This window comes from Megalopta genalis, chromosome 2, assembly GCF_051020955.1.
Source record: "Megalopta genalis isolate 19385.01 chromosome 2, iyMegGena1_principal, whole genome shotgun sequence".
Classification (NCBI taxonomy): domain Eukaryota; kingdom Metazoa; phylum Arthropoda; class Insecta; order Hymenoptera; family Halictidae; genus Megalopta; species Megalopta genalis.
This window is the reverse complement of record NC_135014.1, coordinates 8,112,591-8,128,676: the sequence shown is the minus strand read 5'-3', so window position 1 is coordinate 8,128,676 and position 16,086 is coordinate 8,112,591. Positions and strand designations below refer to the sequence as shown.

The window sequence follows — 16,086 nt, the reverse complement described above, 5'->3', positions numbered from 1 at the left end:
TTATATACTTTGCAATGCTGCTAGTATTGCAAAAAGAGCATTGCATGTCAATCTTTCAGATGGAGCGCCAGGCGTACGGATGCGCGAAAAGAGTGAGACCGCAAGCACGGTAAAGTGTGACAAACTACATTGGTTGTCGGTGTGACTCGTTTCGCATGCGGTTGTGCTGATCTCACTCGCCCTTGCTCACTCGCCATTTCCTCTCTTTGTCTAAAACTGTGAGGGCAGCACTGTTTAACTGTAAAGCGTCAACCAATCGGAAGAGAAGCAGTTTCTCTACCTGCTTCATAATTCTAAGCCCGTTGTCCCCGCATGTGCTTACAACGGTGAAGCATTACTGTACTTGAGTCGAAGTCGAAAGTCATGGCAATCGTGGCATGTATGAACGAATTGTAGTTCACTGCAAATGTGGAATGTTAAGCTAACCATGTTGGTGTGTGTATTAGATGTAATAGAAACTAATTGAAAGTAGGAAAACATGGTGTCTCTAATAAAGAAACAATTACTGAAGCATCTGTCAAGGTATTTACATAGTTGAATTGTTAATTCTATTTTGCTTGTCTTTGGTTTAATACACGATACAAAATTGCACAACCCTTTCTAAATTCGAACTTCTTTCACAAATATGTGCAATTGTAAATACATTTTATTTAACGTGTAAATTTGTAACGCTATTTTCGTTAGATTATGGATTACTTCTTCCGAACCTTGTTTTCAATTCTTAGAACGACTTCGAACTAATTAGTTTGAAAGTGTCACGTACATATGAATCGTCTGTGTTGCGTTGTTACGTCTCTATTTTTACAAATTTCAATATGGCTATTGATTGTATTAAGATAATAATTATGATATGCTGCTTTTTTTAATTCGTATGAATTCATAGGTTCACCAAGAATCTGTCGGCAGATAAAATAAATTTAAGTACATTTAAAGGAGAAGGTGAATTATCTAATTTAGAACTTGATGAAATAGTTTTGACAGATCTGTTAGAATTGCCGTCATGGCTCAGACTAACGAATGCTTGGTGCAATAAAGTATCATTTCGCATACAATGGACTAAACTGAGAAGTGTTCCTATAGTTTTGGTAAATATTTATAAACATATATATTTATATAAAAGTATATGAATTACATAAAGTTTTGTATATAACTTGTTGCTTATTAAGATGAATACAACTATAATTACACTGTAAATAATTTATTTTTTATTTAATGTTAATAAAAGCAATCAAATTATATTTTTACAGAGTTTAGATGAAGTTCATATAGAAGTAGAAACTTGTGAAGATTTAAGAGATTTATCTTCCATGCAAGGATTGTCTTCGTACACAGGTCCTACAAAATATTCTTTTATACACAAAGTAATCGATGGAATAACAGTGACTGTTAATACTGTATCAGTTACATTTAAAAGCCCTGCATTTATTGCTTCGGTTCAGGTAATATATTATATTTACATATGTAAAAGGGCTTTATTTCTAATTCCTTGTACAACTACTGTATCATACTTTCCTTTCCCTACTTATTTAATTTGCATTTTATTCTTCGACCATCACTTTTACTTATATCCTGTTTAAGTTCATTATTTTTTATTTTGTGTTGTTACTTGTTAATTACCTAAGTATTATTTTGTTTCCAGTAATGTTCTCTACTTTTCATACTATGCCTTTTCTTCTTTTCATGTATAGGATAGATGAAGTATCTTAACAATTTCTATTTTGTTATAGATGAATCGTATCATTGTGGAATCAAAGTCTCCGACATGGCAACGTTGTGATTTAAGAACTACTAGGTTGAAAGATCCTGATCGTGGACAGTTACTTATCTTCAAAGAACTTGAGTGGCAAACAGTCAGAATAGAAGCACAAAGTACTAAAGATAAGAATCTAACTCCTTTACGTTTACTTACAAATCAAGCAAGATGTCGAATCACTATCAAGAAAAGAATCTCAGGTAACCGCATACAATTTCATTTAAGAAAATATTAATGATTTCGACATTTCAAAGACTATGACCTTAAGAAAATTTCTTATTTACCAAAATATTTCCTGCCTCAAATCTAATCTTATCTTTATTGATGTATATTTTTTGTAATTATTAATGAGCTAGATACAATAGAGATTCTCTTATCCGAAGGTTTATTTTTGTAATATCCTGATACCAAAACATTTTATTGTCTAAAAATTTCATTCAAGTTCTCTACTAGGTGATAATGTATCTAAATAATAAAATTATTAGTTAATGGAACGTTTGGATACCAGAATATTGTAAAAATAAGTGTTCGGATAAGGGAGTCTCTAATTTATTTAAACTGCTTAACTGAGATAACATGTATATGTACAATATAATGATCTTTTCTAAACACGATGAGAAAAATATAAAATATGTATTTCAGATTGTTTTGTTATGGGATCAAGACTGATTCTTATATTGGATGACCTTCTATGGGTTTTAACAGATTCACAGTTAAAAGCAGCTCTTCATTTTATTGACTCCCTTGGTGGCTTAATAGAAAAAGCCACAATTTTAGAACGCAAAACAAAAGCTGCTAGAAAATTAGAGGTTTGTAAACAAAAAGTAAAAATTGTTATATATTTATTATTTTAGTGATATTAATAATCTTGTTAATTGAAGGTATTGCCGGAATATCAAGCACAAATATCACAGCAATCCAGAACGAAAAATCAATTTAACACTGTTATTTCGAAAATATTTACCAGATACGATGTTGTAGAAACATCATATCACTTTCTCTGTCAAAGAATTGATTTGCATTTATGCGACGACATTGGCAGTAAGTACATATGAACTTCTTAATTTTTATTATTAGATTAAAACGTTTATACAAGTGTACATTTAATCTATTTCTTCTAGATGGTAGATCCTCCCATCCTGATTTAAAAGATGGTGGGGCATTGCAAATTTCACTAGTTAGATTTCAAATTGATTATTATCCATATCATTTGGCAATGGCTGATAGAAAACATTGGGCCAAGTACAGAGAAAATGCTACCCGACATAGTCAGTGGTTGCAACAATCATTGAGTTCTTTTCGAAGCCAGTTTATGGATCTCATTGATTCTGGTAGAACTCAACACTCTCCTTTGACAAGAAGTCAAGGAAACGTTGCAGGTTCGTTCTAAACAATGAATAAACAAATTAAGATATATGCGAATCCGTGATTTTATCATATTTATTTATTATATTCAGTTAGCAATACCAAAGGTTCTGGAGAAAATTTGGAAAAGAACAATCAAACGCAAAATGCAAACGCATTTTCCAATGATCAAAAGAAATCACAGCATCCGAGCGGTAATCCAGTAAAAAATTATATTCTAGAACAGCTCGCCAAATTGATGACAACATGTATCATAATAAGAATCGATGACTTTACTTTGTATAAAGTAACAACGACATCTCGCAATCCTATACCGAAAGAATTTATTACAGGTATATACAAATTTTGTAACTATAGTATTTACTTAGAAAATCTCTTTTATCAAAGTAGCTTGCACTTAAAACTTTCATACTATGACAATAATTCTTTCATTTAAAAATTGTACAGCTCAATCAAGGAAGAAACACGCAACAGGTATAAATCACTAATAGTTGTAGTGTATCTACATTAACACTATCTTATAAATATAAATACTTGCTAAAAGTAGTTTCACGTTTAAAAAATTCGGTTGCTTTTTTATGTTATATTATTATTATACAATATATGAGCAAGTTAACATTAATTTGTCACTCCTCGATGCCAAAGAGTTTTAATAACAATGTTGGAAATTTAACTAGTTAGTAAAATTAATCCAATGTAAGATACAAATTGAAATGTATGTAATTAAAGTATAATTTGCTTTTTAAAGTGGAGAGACACTTTTTATGTTTTGTAAAATATATAAAAATTGTAATATTTATAGCGCGTCTCATTGTAAAATTTAATTTTAAACTAATTTTCATTGTTATACAGAACATATTCAGAAAGCATGATTTGTATTGAAACATATAGACTGTCACCGAAGTGAAGTATTTTTCTTTTGCTTAGGTGATAGGGACAGGTTTTATCTACCAGAAGACGTAACGATTCTTCACGCTGAATTTACATACTATTATTACCCTGGAGACATAACATTTCCATGTAAGTAATCAAAAGCTGTTAGTTCCATGTAACATCCATCTTGTAATCGTTACCTTATAGTAGTTATAAATTATTTTTTAAGAAAAACGTAATTGAAAATACTTTGTTATTGTTTAGTGCCACCACCAAAGTTTTATGTACAACTGAATCCTATTCAAGTAAACTTTGATGTTTGTTCCTGTTTATGGTTTAATTCTTTTGCATTGAACTTACATCACTCTTTAATGAGTAAAGATAAACACACAACACATACTTCCACTAACTTAATGTACTTTGATGTAAAAATTGAAGCTATACTTCCAAGAGTAAGTGGAAAAGTGTACGACATTTAACTAAATAGTTACATGAAAGCATTATGCGTACAATAAAATTCACACTTTCAGATAGTCTTTGAAAGTCAACAAGATTATCCAAACCAAAAGGATAGGCCGAAGTCATTACATATTCAGACTTCAAGGGCATCGATTACAAATGTCCGATCAACTGAAAGATCTTCGAGAGCAGATTTGGCTCAGTGCTTAAATGCTTTCCAAATGGGTCAGATGTTCTTCAGCACTGAATTCCCTAACAAAACAAACGATTATCAGGTTGTAACAGATAAATTTTTAGCGCATTGTGCAGGTAAGCAGATTTTCAGCAGTTATTACAAACAGTAGAAATTTGAAAACATTTTTTATCTCATTTCGAATACTTTTTATTCTATGTATTATTTATTTCAGGCACTGATAACGTGCGCCATCCACCCGCAAATTTTACTAGTAACTCTGTAACTGAATTGGTTCGCCAATTAAATAGAGAACTTTTGTGGACAGAAGCAAAGGATGTATGGTGCTGTAATTTGGAACCCGTATGGGGCGATTTCTTTGGTGCACGTGCAGTTGGACAAAATCGTCCAGTGCCATTTCTCGACGCATTTCCCTTAACACTATGGTGTTACATGTCGATGAACTCATCGAATTCGGAAAAATTTTCAACCGCTGATATTCATGGCCTTGCATACATAAGCAATTTAGTTAGCGTACAGATAAATCATTATCAATATTTATTTTTACTGAGATTATCAGAAGTTCTATCGGAGATGGCAACATATCTGACCATTGATTCAAATAAAATATTAAACGAGAATTCCGGCAGCTCACTTATTATTGGTGCTCTGATACCACAAGTTGAAGTAACTTTTGTTATGCCATCCCACACACCTGGCAAAGAAAATTCAGGCGCAGATGTGGAATCAGTGGTACCGGATACATCTAGCATAGCGGATGAAATTGTAAATGCAACTGCTCAGTGGCACAATAGTATAGACCGACCTGATTTTAACAGTAAAAAGATTAATATAAATAACGAAGATGTGATTATGGCAACGCCGCAAAGCGAAGCATCATCGATATTATCAATGGATTTCATGCATACTGTTATTCCAAATCAACCCGTTGTTACATTTAAGCAGAACGGTCCAAATAAGCATGATCCATTAGCTGTACACGAAAAGCAATATATCGGTATAGAAGAAGAAAAAGCATTGCCTACTATGCGAACTATACCTGAATCCACAGTGAAACATAGTAAAGGAGATTCATCTTCGAATGCACCATTCATTCCTAATAATTTCAATATTGGTCTTTCCTCTATGAAAAAAGGTCTGAGTAATTTAATGACATCATTTGATTCCGCTTTAAAAGCTTCTCCCGAGGATGGTAGCAGTGATACAGTGTCTATAAGAAGCGATATTAGTTCTGATAGCGAAAATTATGTATTGGTCAGTCTGCAAGATCAAGAAAAATTAGATACGATGTTTTCTGTTGATAATACAATGCGAATAACAACAGTAGAAGAAGCTAGCGAAGTAGTGGAAGAAACTCCTGATACCCAAAGCGAAAAATCCTTGGATAGCGTGTGTAAACGTAAAGATATTGTAAGTTCATGTGAAATGTTTTATTTTTATTTTATTTTTTTTCGTAACTTCTGATTAAGTTTACGTATTATAGGATTTAGTATTGTTAGCCTGCATGTATGGTTACTTTTTAGGTGTCTATGGCAACATTTAAATTGTCCAAAGTTGAATTTATTCAACAGTCTTACGGATACGCATCTTCCATCAAGGTTCAAGTATCGAATGTCGGTAATGACGAGTGTTCATCTATACCATGGGATGAATTTCAGGTGAGATAAACATAATGTCAAGTTAAATATCAATCTGTTTGTCAAGTACATATGATTATGCTATTCTTAATCTAATTAATAGGTATAAATACTGAAATTTCAAATATTGTTGCAATAAAAATTGTATTTTTTAGTGTTTCTTTCGCGTAAGTTTTAGTAGAAACTCTTTTAAATTTAGTTATACAAAGTGTCCAATTTTAATCTGTTATTGCAAATTACTCACAATTATTTGTTGCATAGAAGAATATTTGAGATAAATATTGTATATTTTCGAATTATCCTTTTTAATATAGCAGATAAATTATGTGTAATTTGCAATAATACATCGAAATTAAACATTTTGTATATACTATACAAATTGCTTTCTTCCATATAAAGTTTTAGGTTTGTGTTAAATAGTAATTAAACAACTAAGCAATCACTTGTTATTTAATTAACATGAATTTGACTTTTTGGAAAGTCCCAGGCTTTAAATTTGTATCATAATTTATTCAACTGTAACATATATCAAATTTTGAGACATGAGGAAGGTGATCCAGTATAGTGTTTAAAAATGTAATTCTTCTTATGTGATTGTACTTGGAATGATTTAGTGATTAATATTTTGTTTTTAATTACATGTTTTCGTCTTATGATGACAACATTAAGTTTTACTTTTAACTTCATATCACATATATAACAATCATTTATACTATATCTGTATATTTATACAATGTTTGTCTTTTAACTTTTTTGCATGCTTCTCCTGCGTCTCTCCTTCTCTTGTGAATGTTTTTATGTGGCACTTGTGGCAGGTCAAGAGGAAGGTATTGGCAAACTACTCATATATTTGTTTATGCCTTGTACCGCATATATTCTGTTGCATGTTTTTATTTTCAACTAAATTACATTAATGCTATACAAATGTAATACACATATTTTATTACAAACGTTTTTACAATAACAATATCTTCTCATTACTTTTTCATTTGCATTAGTGATGTAAGTAAGCAAATTTGGGATTTATTTCTTTTCGTTTTTATGAAAAAATGTTTATGCAGCATGGTGTGAAATGAAATTTACTTGGAATGAATTCAAAAAGCTTATGAATGTTATTATTAAAAATATGTGTATTAATGTATACTTTCATACGGATTATAGTAATTTCCAGAGTTGTATAAATAAATTATAGGACATTGAAAGGAATTTTATTTGGAATATATACTATAATTCTTACTGTTTGCGAAATTAATAATTCTTATGCATTTTTTAACTACTACTACAGAGAAACGTAAACAAATTACATAAATTATTTTTTCTTCATAAAAATGCTAAGAAGCAAAATTTATATTGTTCTATATTGGCTGTTTGTTTTGAAATTTTATAATCTTTTAAATAGTTTAAGGCTTTGTAGAACTATATCTCCTAACTTTTTTAATTGTAGAATTTCTTTTTACATTATTGGCTCTAGCTATAACTTTGTGTCTGAAATTTTTATGATTTATTTTTTGCAATTATGGACCTTTAAAAATAACAGTTACAAAAAAGCAAACAATTTCTATAGTAACATAACAGAGTAAATGCGTCTATCACAAGTTTGTAAACATTTAAGTTTATCCATTTCTACATCAATTTATCTTTTTGATGTTTTTGTTTCCTAGACAAAATTCAGTGCACGATCTAGAGGTTGGGTTGAATTAGCTTCAGATTCGAACTGTAGATCATGTATCAAACTTCGTTTGGATCATGACTTAAAATGCAAATCCGATTCTTACAAACTGTCTCAAGCGAGCCATGTCACAAGCAACAAGAATGTGCAATCATCTCAAAGTCAAAGTTATAATACCGAGCTGGATATAGATACTGGAATAATTGATATACACAACAAACAAAGTGTGTTAGATCTATTCGAAGATAAATTAGATATTAAAATTACTGACATATCAATGATTTTATCAATGAGCTCAATAAGCGGGCTTAAAGATTTGTTTGAAGATGAAATCATACCTAAGCCAATACCAACCCAGGTATAGAAAATACAGTTGTAGTTCCTTCGGTTTTACTTTGGGTAATATTTTTTAATTACCATATTTATTTATTACAGATATATTTAGAGTCTATTTCATTACATTTGAATGAAGATCGTCCACCAACTAATATTACTTCGCCAGGACCGATTCCTATAGATATGAATATTTCAAAACTTAGAATAATGCGAGATATAAATGGTGCTTTTCATATTGAACCAGTTGGTAAGTAATCATTTCATTTGTTAATTATATCATCGTTAAAATGCTGACATAGTGTAGTTGTAAACAGTAATCTATATCTATTTTGTAATTCAGTAGTATAGTTGTTACCAAGTATTTAAAGTACATGCAAGTGGCAAATATACCTATACTACCTCATTTTTTTCTAATTAATACCATAAATTATGTAATTGTCCCGTGCATTCAGATGGCCTTTCTAATGTGAGCATTGATAATACAAAAGTAGATGAGTGTAGTGTTAAAATTTACTGCTTACTCTTAATCATTTCACGAAAATACGTCCATGAATATTCGCTACTAATGAGGCACGATATTTTTTTAATTTTTTAAAAATTATCTCTGTAAATAATCATACATACTCATTGCAGTGCTTATAGAATATGCACTTGAATAATACAGCATGAATGAACGGCGTGCATATAATGAAATAAATTATTTATTGGAAAGAAAAAATTATTTATTATTTATACATAATTTAGTTGCTGATGAATCCTAGCTTATTTACTATCTTATTAAGCCATGTAAAAAGATTTCGTCTTTCAATTGATTCGTCTAATTTAGATATTCTCTTCTTTTAGTGAATATGTTGAGCTCCAATGATTCTTTCATAACGTTATCAAACAATGATAATCAAACAGATCAGAATGTAGACTACGAAATAGAAATAAATCTTTTAAGAAAGTCTAGCAAGCAGTTGAAGTCAGATAACGAGGAGCTTCGTCGACGTGTTGACACTCTGGAAAAATTGTCCGAGGAGAATGCAAAATTAATGCGCGTTAAAGAGGAATCCGATGCAGTAAAATTACATTTAAATGCGGCGCAAGAGGATATACAGATGCTTCTACGAGAGAAGAAAGCCTTGCAAGAAACAATAACAGAGCTTCAGAATCAAATAATTGGAAGTGGTGGTACCCGTGCATCTTGGTCAACCAAAAGATAGCACACCAGTTGTTTTGACTGCTCAAAATGTTGTAGTTCGAATAAGTCATAATAATTATTTCAATGATTTCCAAGCGATTCTCATTTTATTGGGAAACATGAAAGTTCACATTAAAACAATTCAAGTATTTAAGCTTTGAGTTCAGTTATACAGTACTTCCTGTTAAGATACTTAAATCGTTTTTTTTTTGGTAGTTCAATTTAAATTTACAAGAAGAATGCTTGTTCTAGTTGATTAAAGATAATGCTTTTATATATTTTACATTGATTTGTTTAACACAACACTATCGATAGATGCAATCCAAGACTTGTACAACTAAAGAGAATAAGTTTCTGACTATGATCAAGTACAAGGCGATAAGTAATAGCAATAGTAGTCAGTGTTTAATATATCCATGAATAAGCAGAAACTAATAATACTAACATTGAGAATTAAGTATGTGAATGCGCATTTGCTATATGCTACGATATATATGATTTCAAGTAATGTATATACGAAAATATTAGTATTTGCATATACATATTCGTTGGATATATGTATACAGTGGTCCACAAAAGTGTTCGTACACCTTTTAAAACGCAATAACTTTTTTGAAACTAAGTGACATGAATTTTGTTTAGATGATAGAGGGACTACTAGTCTACTAGACGATGACTAAAATGCTATTTTTAATTTTGCTATTACTTAAATGTCAAAAAAAAATAAAGAAACTCTCGTTTTTTAATTTTTTATTATCTGAGTCTATAACGAAAATTTAAAAAATGTCTTTCATAGATCTCGGTAACTTATATGCATGCTGAAAATTTTATTGAAATCGGTTGACGTTGTTATGAGTTACAACAAATTAAAGATGGTAAAAATCGCAGTTTTGTTACGAATTTGATCAAAAACTAAAAAATCTGCAGTTTTTTAATCTTTCAGCACCTGTAGCTCGACTCTTGGTTAACTGATTTTGATCATATTTTCAGTACACATATAAGTTACCGAGATCTACGAAAGGCACTTTTTAAATTTTCGTCATAGGCTTATATAAAAAGAGTTTAAAAAACGCGAGTTTTTATTTTCTTTTTGTCATTCCAAATAATAGCAAAATTAAAAAACAAAAAAACATTTTAGTCGTTGCCTAGTAGACAGACTAGTCCCTCTATCATCTAAAAAAAATTCACATCATTTAGTTCAGTTTTAAGAAAGTTATTGCGTTTTAAAAAGTGTACGAACACTTTTATGAGCCACTATACATATGTGTATACATATATAAATATATGTATATATACGAAATACATACGATATAGAATTCTAGTCGAAGTTGCAATATATATTTGGCTTCATAGCAGTGGTTGTTGTTTAATATGTGAACAGAGAATTGAATATAAATTTTTTACCAATACTTTCGTTCTCTTTGTCGTAAGTATTTAAACGATTTTCATGATTAACTTTTACCTGAATGAGGTACTATCGATGTATTAAATATGGAACTCTTTAACGAATAACGAATAATACGTTGTTTGAACCGATAGGAGTAGTCGTCGGCAATATGGAATCGTTTATATTTATATAATAACACTGCAATGACTAATTTCAATATTTAAGGAAGTAGGACAGTTCTAAATATTATTACTATGATACGAAGTGATAACATTAAATGTTTTGATAAGACTGTAAACTTAACGTTATTGTGTTACATTCGGTATTACTACTGAACTAGAAGTATATACTGATTGTCGGTTATAATACCTTATCTAGATAATCTTCGAAAATGAATATTATTGGACTATATTAAAAGGAATTATAATCCGATGATGTACTATAATAATGTCGTAATTTGTCGTTGTGATATATTGACAATTATCATTGTTTGCCACTAATCTACTTTTATCAATGGGTTGCTGGTCAATCCCCTTGTCATAAAACGTGAGGTATTTTTCTAGTACCTATTGCAGACGATTGTTACGCAGTTATTTCTCCTAAGTTTTGGAATTCTGTTTATAAACAGTCTTTTCTACTAGTACATACTCGCTCACATTGACTAAAAATTAACTTTTTTTTTACATCATATACAAACATAATCCATTTAAAAAATAAAACATTACCGCTCGTCTTTACCTTTGATAAGATGTTAAGCTTTACTGATTCAAATTTTGTTTAAGAACTTGTACAATGTAAGTTTCATAAACATATCACTCATAAAAGTAACTATTCTACATACACACATTTTTTTGTGGTAATTCTTTAAGTGATCAATGTGTGTGGCTGGCTAATCATGTCACGATATAATAGTACTAAAAGAATGACAAAAAATTTAGTATTATAGTATTGTAAGATAATGTCTTACATCATTTCAGGGATTGAGCAGGACACATTGGAATTTAAACATATAATACACTCACACTGATACAATTAAGTAGTACATAAATGTTCAGCATATTAAGTAGAAGTATGTATTATAGTAGAATTGACTGTATATTTAATATAACATATGTAAATAAATTACATGTTCGCATATATTAACGGGAATTAAGTATCGAAATTTTAAAGGTATCTCTTCGCAATTCGATATTAGAGTTTTAGATTTTTATATACATATATATTATTATATTATAATAAGAAAATTTTGTTACTTTGCATTTCTGCAATTTTTTTTACTTGTAATTGAAATATTTTGTTCGATGAAATTCAAATTTTCTTCGATCGTGTATTATTATGTCTTACCTTTATGCCTTACAAGTTACACAATCCATTTTATTAATAAACATAATCTCAAATGCTTCCTTTTAGTTACTGCTGTTTTTATTCATTTTTGATAATGCTATAACTTCATACTACATATAATAAGTATTTCATCGAAATTATGTATTTCATCTACAGTTTACACCTACCACAAAATTAATTTTGTTACATCATCAAATATCGAAAATTATCATTTTTGTGATCTCTAAACAAAAATATCTGTATGTACATTTTTAATATTATTGTGTTTTTTATGTTCAAATGTTTTGTGAATTTATTTTATAAACACATTGTTTTTTTATTATCTCCGTTAAAATTTTTTCATGCTAGTGTTTTCGTCACTTTATAATTATTATTGCAACGCAGGATGGAAAATTGTATATTATTTTGAAATATATTTTATATTCTATACATATATTAATTATTCCAACTTAAATTATGGGAAATTACTTTCTAAGTTATATTTTAGCAGAAAATGATTATCACCATATGCTTTACGTATCTGTCTAATCCAGTAATGTTTGAAATATATTTATTTATATTGTGAATTTATGATATATAACAATGTTTTTAAAAGCTTATATTTAATACTTGTATACATATAGTAGAACCTCAGTTATCAAAGTTTTATATCCAGAAAGGAAATATAATCAAATAACGTGAAACTTTGAATATGAAGGTGTTCAGTTATTAGTATACATGCTTAATAAATTTATTAAAGGACTTATTGAAATTACTACAGTATTATTTATAAGTTTTCCGTTTATTTTAGCAATTGTGAATGATTCGAATTAGCTGAGATTATTGAGGTTCTACTGTATTAAAATTTTTAACAGACTTCATTAGTTATTTAATCTTGATATCTTAAATATATACATATTGATTACAGAAATGATACAGAATGTCTAATCTTATATGGTTTCAAGAATTTATTATTTGAGGCTTCTTTAATGCAATATTGTAGATTAATTTTTTTGAAGTATATGTTATAACCGATGTGTTATGATTGTTAAACTCCGTTATGAAAATAAGAATGTAAATAAACTAATAAAATTTTAATATTTTACTTTCCTCAAATCTTTGAATAGGAATTATATGCAATATTGTACACTAGGTGTACATATAATTATTTTCCACCAGCAATATTTCCCCTGCGGAAACTCTTTTTGTCCGAGCCCTGACAATGAGTTCTCTGTTCTCGCATTGTGCATGATCTTTTTTGCTTTACGTCTGCAAACGCTTCTTCATCGTGCACAACCAGGTTACGAAGAACAAAATGTCTTACCCAGTAATAAAAGAATTTCCGAAACCCGCGGAAGCTCTTTTTGTCCAATTCCAGACCCTTTTCACTCGTAGTACTTTCGTATTGCAATTGTAAAAAGTTAATCAGTTTTTTGGCAACTGCAGACTGCAATGTTAAAAATTATATTTGAAATATAAACTCCCTTTAATTCTGTCATAGAATCAAAGTCGTGATAAAACTAAAGAAAAAGTAAAATTTTCAAATGGTAAATCTATTGTAATTGTTAATGAAATTATTGTAACAATTTTACCTAAAATTTGGTTGTATAATTAGAAAAAGTTTTTAAATTCTTTTTATGAATAAGTACAGTACAGACATTTAACAATAACGATAACCTCATATACAATGCTGTAGCTCAATACTTATATACTTTGTTAATTAAACAAATATTTAGGAGTATTTTAGTATAATTATTATTTTTATTTTACAGTTATTATTATTATTTAGTACAAATATTTAGGAGTATTTAATACAATTTCTTACTAGACAATTCAATGCAAAATAATGTAGAATTTTAGATATTTAAAATGTTTAAATAATTTAATAAATCTCGTTTTCTCATACAGTTTCCAACATTGAAGTTGAAAAATGTCTATATCAAAAATGAAGATCGTCTTTTGGAGATAATAAACATAATTTTAAAGGATGGAAGTAATTCTTTGCAGGTATGATAATAATTTATTTATTATAGTTTACGATAAGTATTTCGTGCAATTACTTATTTCATTGAACATACTATAAGGTCAGTTGCATATATTCCTAAGAGAAAGTTAATCTGAAACTTCTTTTCCAGATTGTGACTGATTTTGACATGACATTAACAAAGCAACACGTTAATGGTAAAGAAGTTCTTAGCAGTTTTGGTATGTAAATATATATACACTTTCTTTCAATGAATATGAAAATTTTAGATAATGGTATGATTTAAAAATGATAAATAATAATCATGTAAGAAAAACTTTGTTTCAATTTTGATTCTACAGCAATTTTCAATCAATGCAAGCAACTTCCAGAAACATATTCAAAAGAATCAAGTCGACTATATAAGAAGTACAGACCAATTGAAATTGATCCATATTTACCAATTGATGTAAAAGCAGAAGAAATGACCAATTGGATTGTTGGAAAAGAAAAAGTATTGAAAGGAGTTCCTTTTGATCCTAATGAAATAGAAGAAGTATCAAGAGTTTATGGTACAGATTTACGAGATGGTACCGAAGAAATTTTTAAAAAATTTGATTCTGCTAATATCCCAGTGCTTGTATTTAGTGCTGGCTTAGGGGAGGTTGTAGAAGCTGTATTAAGAAACAAAGGAATCCTCTTCAATAACGTGAAGGTAATACCCTCAATTACAGACTGTAATTGTGCTAGATTATTTCTTATTTCCTTCATAATCTTATAAAAGCAATAAGAATTAAATGTAAATTTTAATATCAAGATCCTGAGTTTACATAACAATATTTTGTTATTAAGGTAATTTCGAATTTCCTTAAATACAAAGATGGGAAGATAGTAGGATTTAGAAATAAAAAACTGATTCATGCTTTCAACAAAAATGAACATGCAGTAGAACAAGAATATTTCAAAATTCTTGAAAGCAGAAGAAATGTTCTCCTAATGGGTGATAGCTTGGGTGATGCATCAATGATAGATGGTATGAAAGACATAGGTGCAGTATTAAAAATAGGTTTTCTATATGATCATGTAAGTATCAAACATAGTAAATATTTATAATAGAGGAATACTCTCAAATGATCTTGATCTTAACATATACACAAGACTATCCTCCAAAGTGTCCTTTGTTCATTTTTCGTTAAAAAGTTGTTAACAAGACAATTTTAATGAATATGCAACTTATGAGAGCCATATCAGAAATTAATAATTCTAATAAATTTATTTGTTTTTATTTCCATTCAGTACTAATCATGAATATTGATTGACATCGACATGGAATAATCACATTCTTGGTTTGTTCTCAAAATACAGATGCATAACCATTTTCGGTATAAATTTAAAAAAAAATATTTGAAATAGATGAGTTACATTTATTAATCCAGATCTACTCTGATCATTCTTTTAAATATTTGGAATAAAATATTACTGAAAAGTTGCTCTCTTATTGTAAATATTTACCGTGATTTTTTTATAGGAACAAATTACTATCTATGAATAGTTCATTAGAAAGGCAGAAATTTTTTATTTTTTTTAGGTTGACAGTAGCCTGGAATCATATATGGAAGTATTTGATATTGTTTTAGTTGATGATCAAACAATGCGAGTTCCACTTGATATTCTACAAAAATTATTATAATTGATAGTTAAATAAAATTTCCAATTTTGCATGTATAATTACAGTATAGCTAATACAATTTTATCATGGAACAATCATAGCAAAGGAACGGACGACGAAAATATGTGTTATACACCAATTGATTCGTTTTAACGCTTATATCACGGAATTGATAAGCGTTTTCTGCGGAAATTTATCATAACTGAGAAATTCGCGATTAAAATCTCCATACTGAACTGTGATAGAATGATATCTTTGGGTAGACGGCAGAACTAA

At 29.2% G+C, this 16,086-nt stretch overlaps 2 protein-coding genes and 1 long non-coding RNA gene across 9 annotated transcripts; 2 read left to right on the top strand and 1 right to left on the bottom strand.

Annotated features, from left to right (window-relative positions):
- Nucleotides 1–284: 284 nt before the first annotated feature.
- On the top strand, nucleotides 285–13,283 carry LOC117218303 (bridge-like lipid transfer protein family member 3B). 5 transcript variants are annotated; one of them, XM_076528821.1, is made up of 19 exons: nucleotides 285–522; nucleotides 884–1,085; nucleotides 1,248–1,439; nucleotides 1,728–1,953; nucleotides 2,396–2,562; nucleotides 2,635–2,794; nucleotides 2,875–3,132; nucleotides 3,211–3,450; nucleotides 3,566–3,592; nucleotides 4,046–4,138; nucleotides 4,256–4,443; nucleotides 4,522–4,759; nucleotides 4,858–6,053; nucleotides 6,167–6,301; nucleotides 7,096–7,107; nucleotides 7,942–8,307; nucleotides 8,385–8,532; nucleotides 8,738–8,751; nucleotides 9,129–9,265. In XM_076528821.1, the coding sequence occupies exons 1-19, from the start codon at nucleotides 479–481 to the stop codon at nucleotides 9,129–9,131; spliced, it is 3,909 nt and encodes a 1,302-aa protein (XP_076384936.1). In that variant the 5' UTR covers nucleotides 285–478; the 3' UTR covers nucleotides 9,132–9,265. The 5 variants fall into 5 exon arrangements, with proteins under 5 accessions (XP_076384936.1, XP_076384932.1, XP_076384934.1 ...); XM_076528817.1 differs by lacking the exon at nucleotides 8,738–8,751 and having other exon boundaries at nucleotides 9,129–13,283; XM_076528819.1 differs by lacking the exons at nucleotides 3,566–3,592; nucleotides 8,738–8,751 and having other exon boundaries at nucleotides 286–522; nucleotides 9,129–13,283.
- LOC143263879 (uncharacterized) lies at nucleotides 12,256–13,967 on the bottom strand. Its single transcript, XR_013037244.1, has 2 exons — nucleotides 13,771–13,967; nucleotides 12,256–13,625 (listed from the first exon to the last, which is right to left on the bottom strand). It is a non-coding gene; the product is annotated as an uncharacterized LOC143263879 (long non-coding RNA).
- Nucleotides 13,400–15,869, top strand: LOC117218365 (7-methylguanosine phosphate-specific 5'-nucleotidase). Of its 3 annotated transcripts, none has more exons than XM_076528832.1 (6): nucleotides 13,400–13,478; nucleotides 14,087–14,185; nucleotides 14,314–14,383; nucleotides 14,504–14,856; nucleotides 14,994–15,224; nucleotides 15,730–15,869. In XM_076528832.1, the coding sequence occupies exons 3-6, from the start codon at nucleotides 14,332–14,334 to the stop codon at nucleotides 15,829–15,831; spliced, it is 738 nt and encodes a 245-aa protein (XP_076384947.1). In that variant the 5' UTR covers nucleotides 13,400–13,478; nucleotides 14,087–14,185; nucleotides 14,314–14,331; the 3' UTR covers nucleotides 15,832–15,869. The 3 variants fall into 3 exon arrangements, with proteins under 3 accessions (XP_076384947.1, XP_076384948.1, XP_076384946.1); XM_076528833.1 differs by lacking the exon at nucleotides 13,400–13,478 and adding an exon at nucleotides 13,585–13,725 and having other exon boundaries at nucleotides 14,994–15,174; XM_076528831.1 differs by lacking the exon at nucleotides 13,400–13,478 and adding an exon at nucleotides 13,585–13,725.
- Nucleotides 15,870–16,086: the final 217 nt, after the last annotated feature.

Coding starts and splice junctions, on each gene's coding strand:
- LOC117218303 (XM_076528817.1), top strand. CDS start 479: ATGGTGTCTCTAATAAAGAAACAATTACTGAAGCATCTGTCAAG. Junction 2,563..2,634: donor AAGCTGCTAGAAAATTAGAG/GTTTGTAAACAA, acceptor TGTTAATTGAAG/GTATTGCCGGAATATCAAGC. Junction 4,760..4,857: donor ATTTTTAGCGCATTGTGCAG/GTAAGCAGATTT, acceptor TATTTATTTCAG/GCACTGATAACGTGCGCCAT.
- LOC117218365 (XM_076528831.1), top strand. Junction 14,186..14,313: donor ATGGAAGTAATTCTTTGCAG/GTATGATAATAA, acceptor CTTCTTTTCCAG/ATTGTGACTGATTTTGACAT. Junction 14,384..14,503: donor AGAAGTTCTTAGCAGTTTTG/GTATGTAAATAT, acceptor TTGATTCTACAG/CAATTTTCAATCAATGCAAG.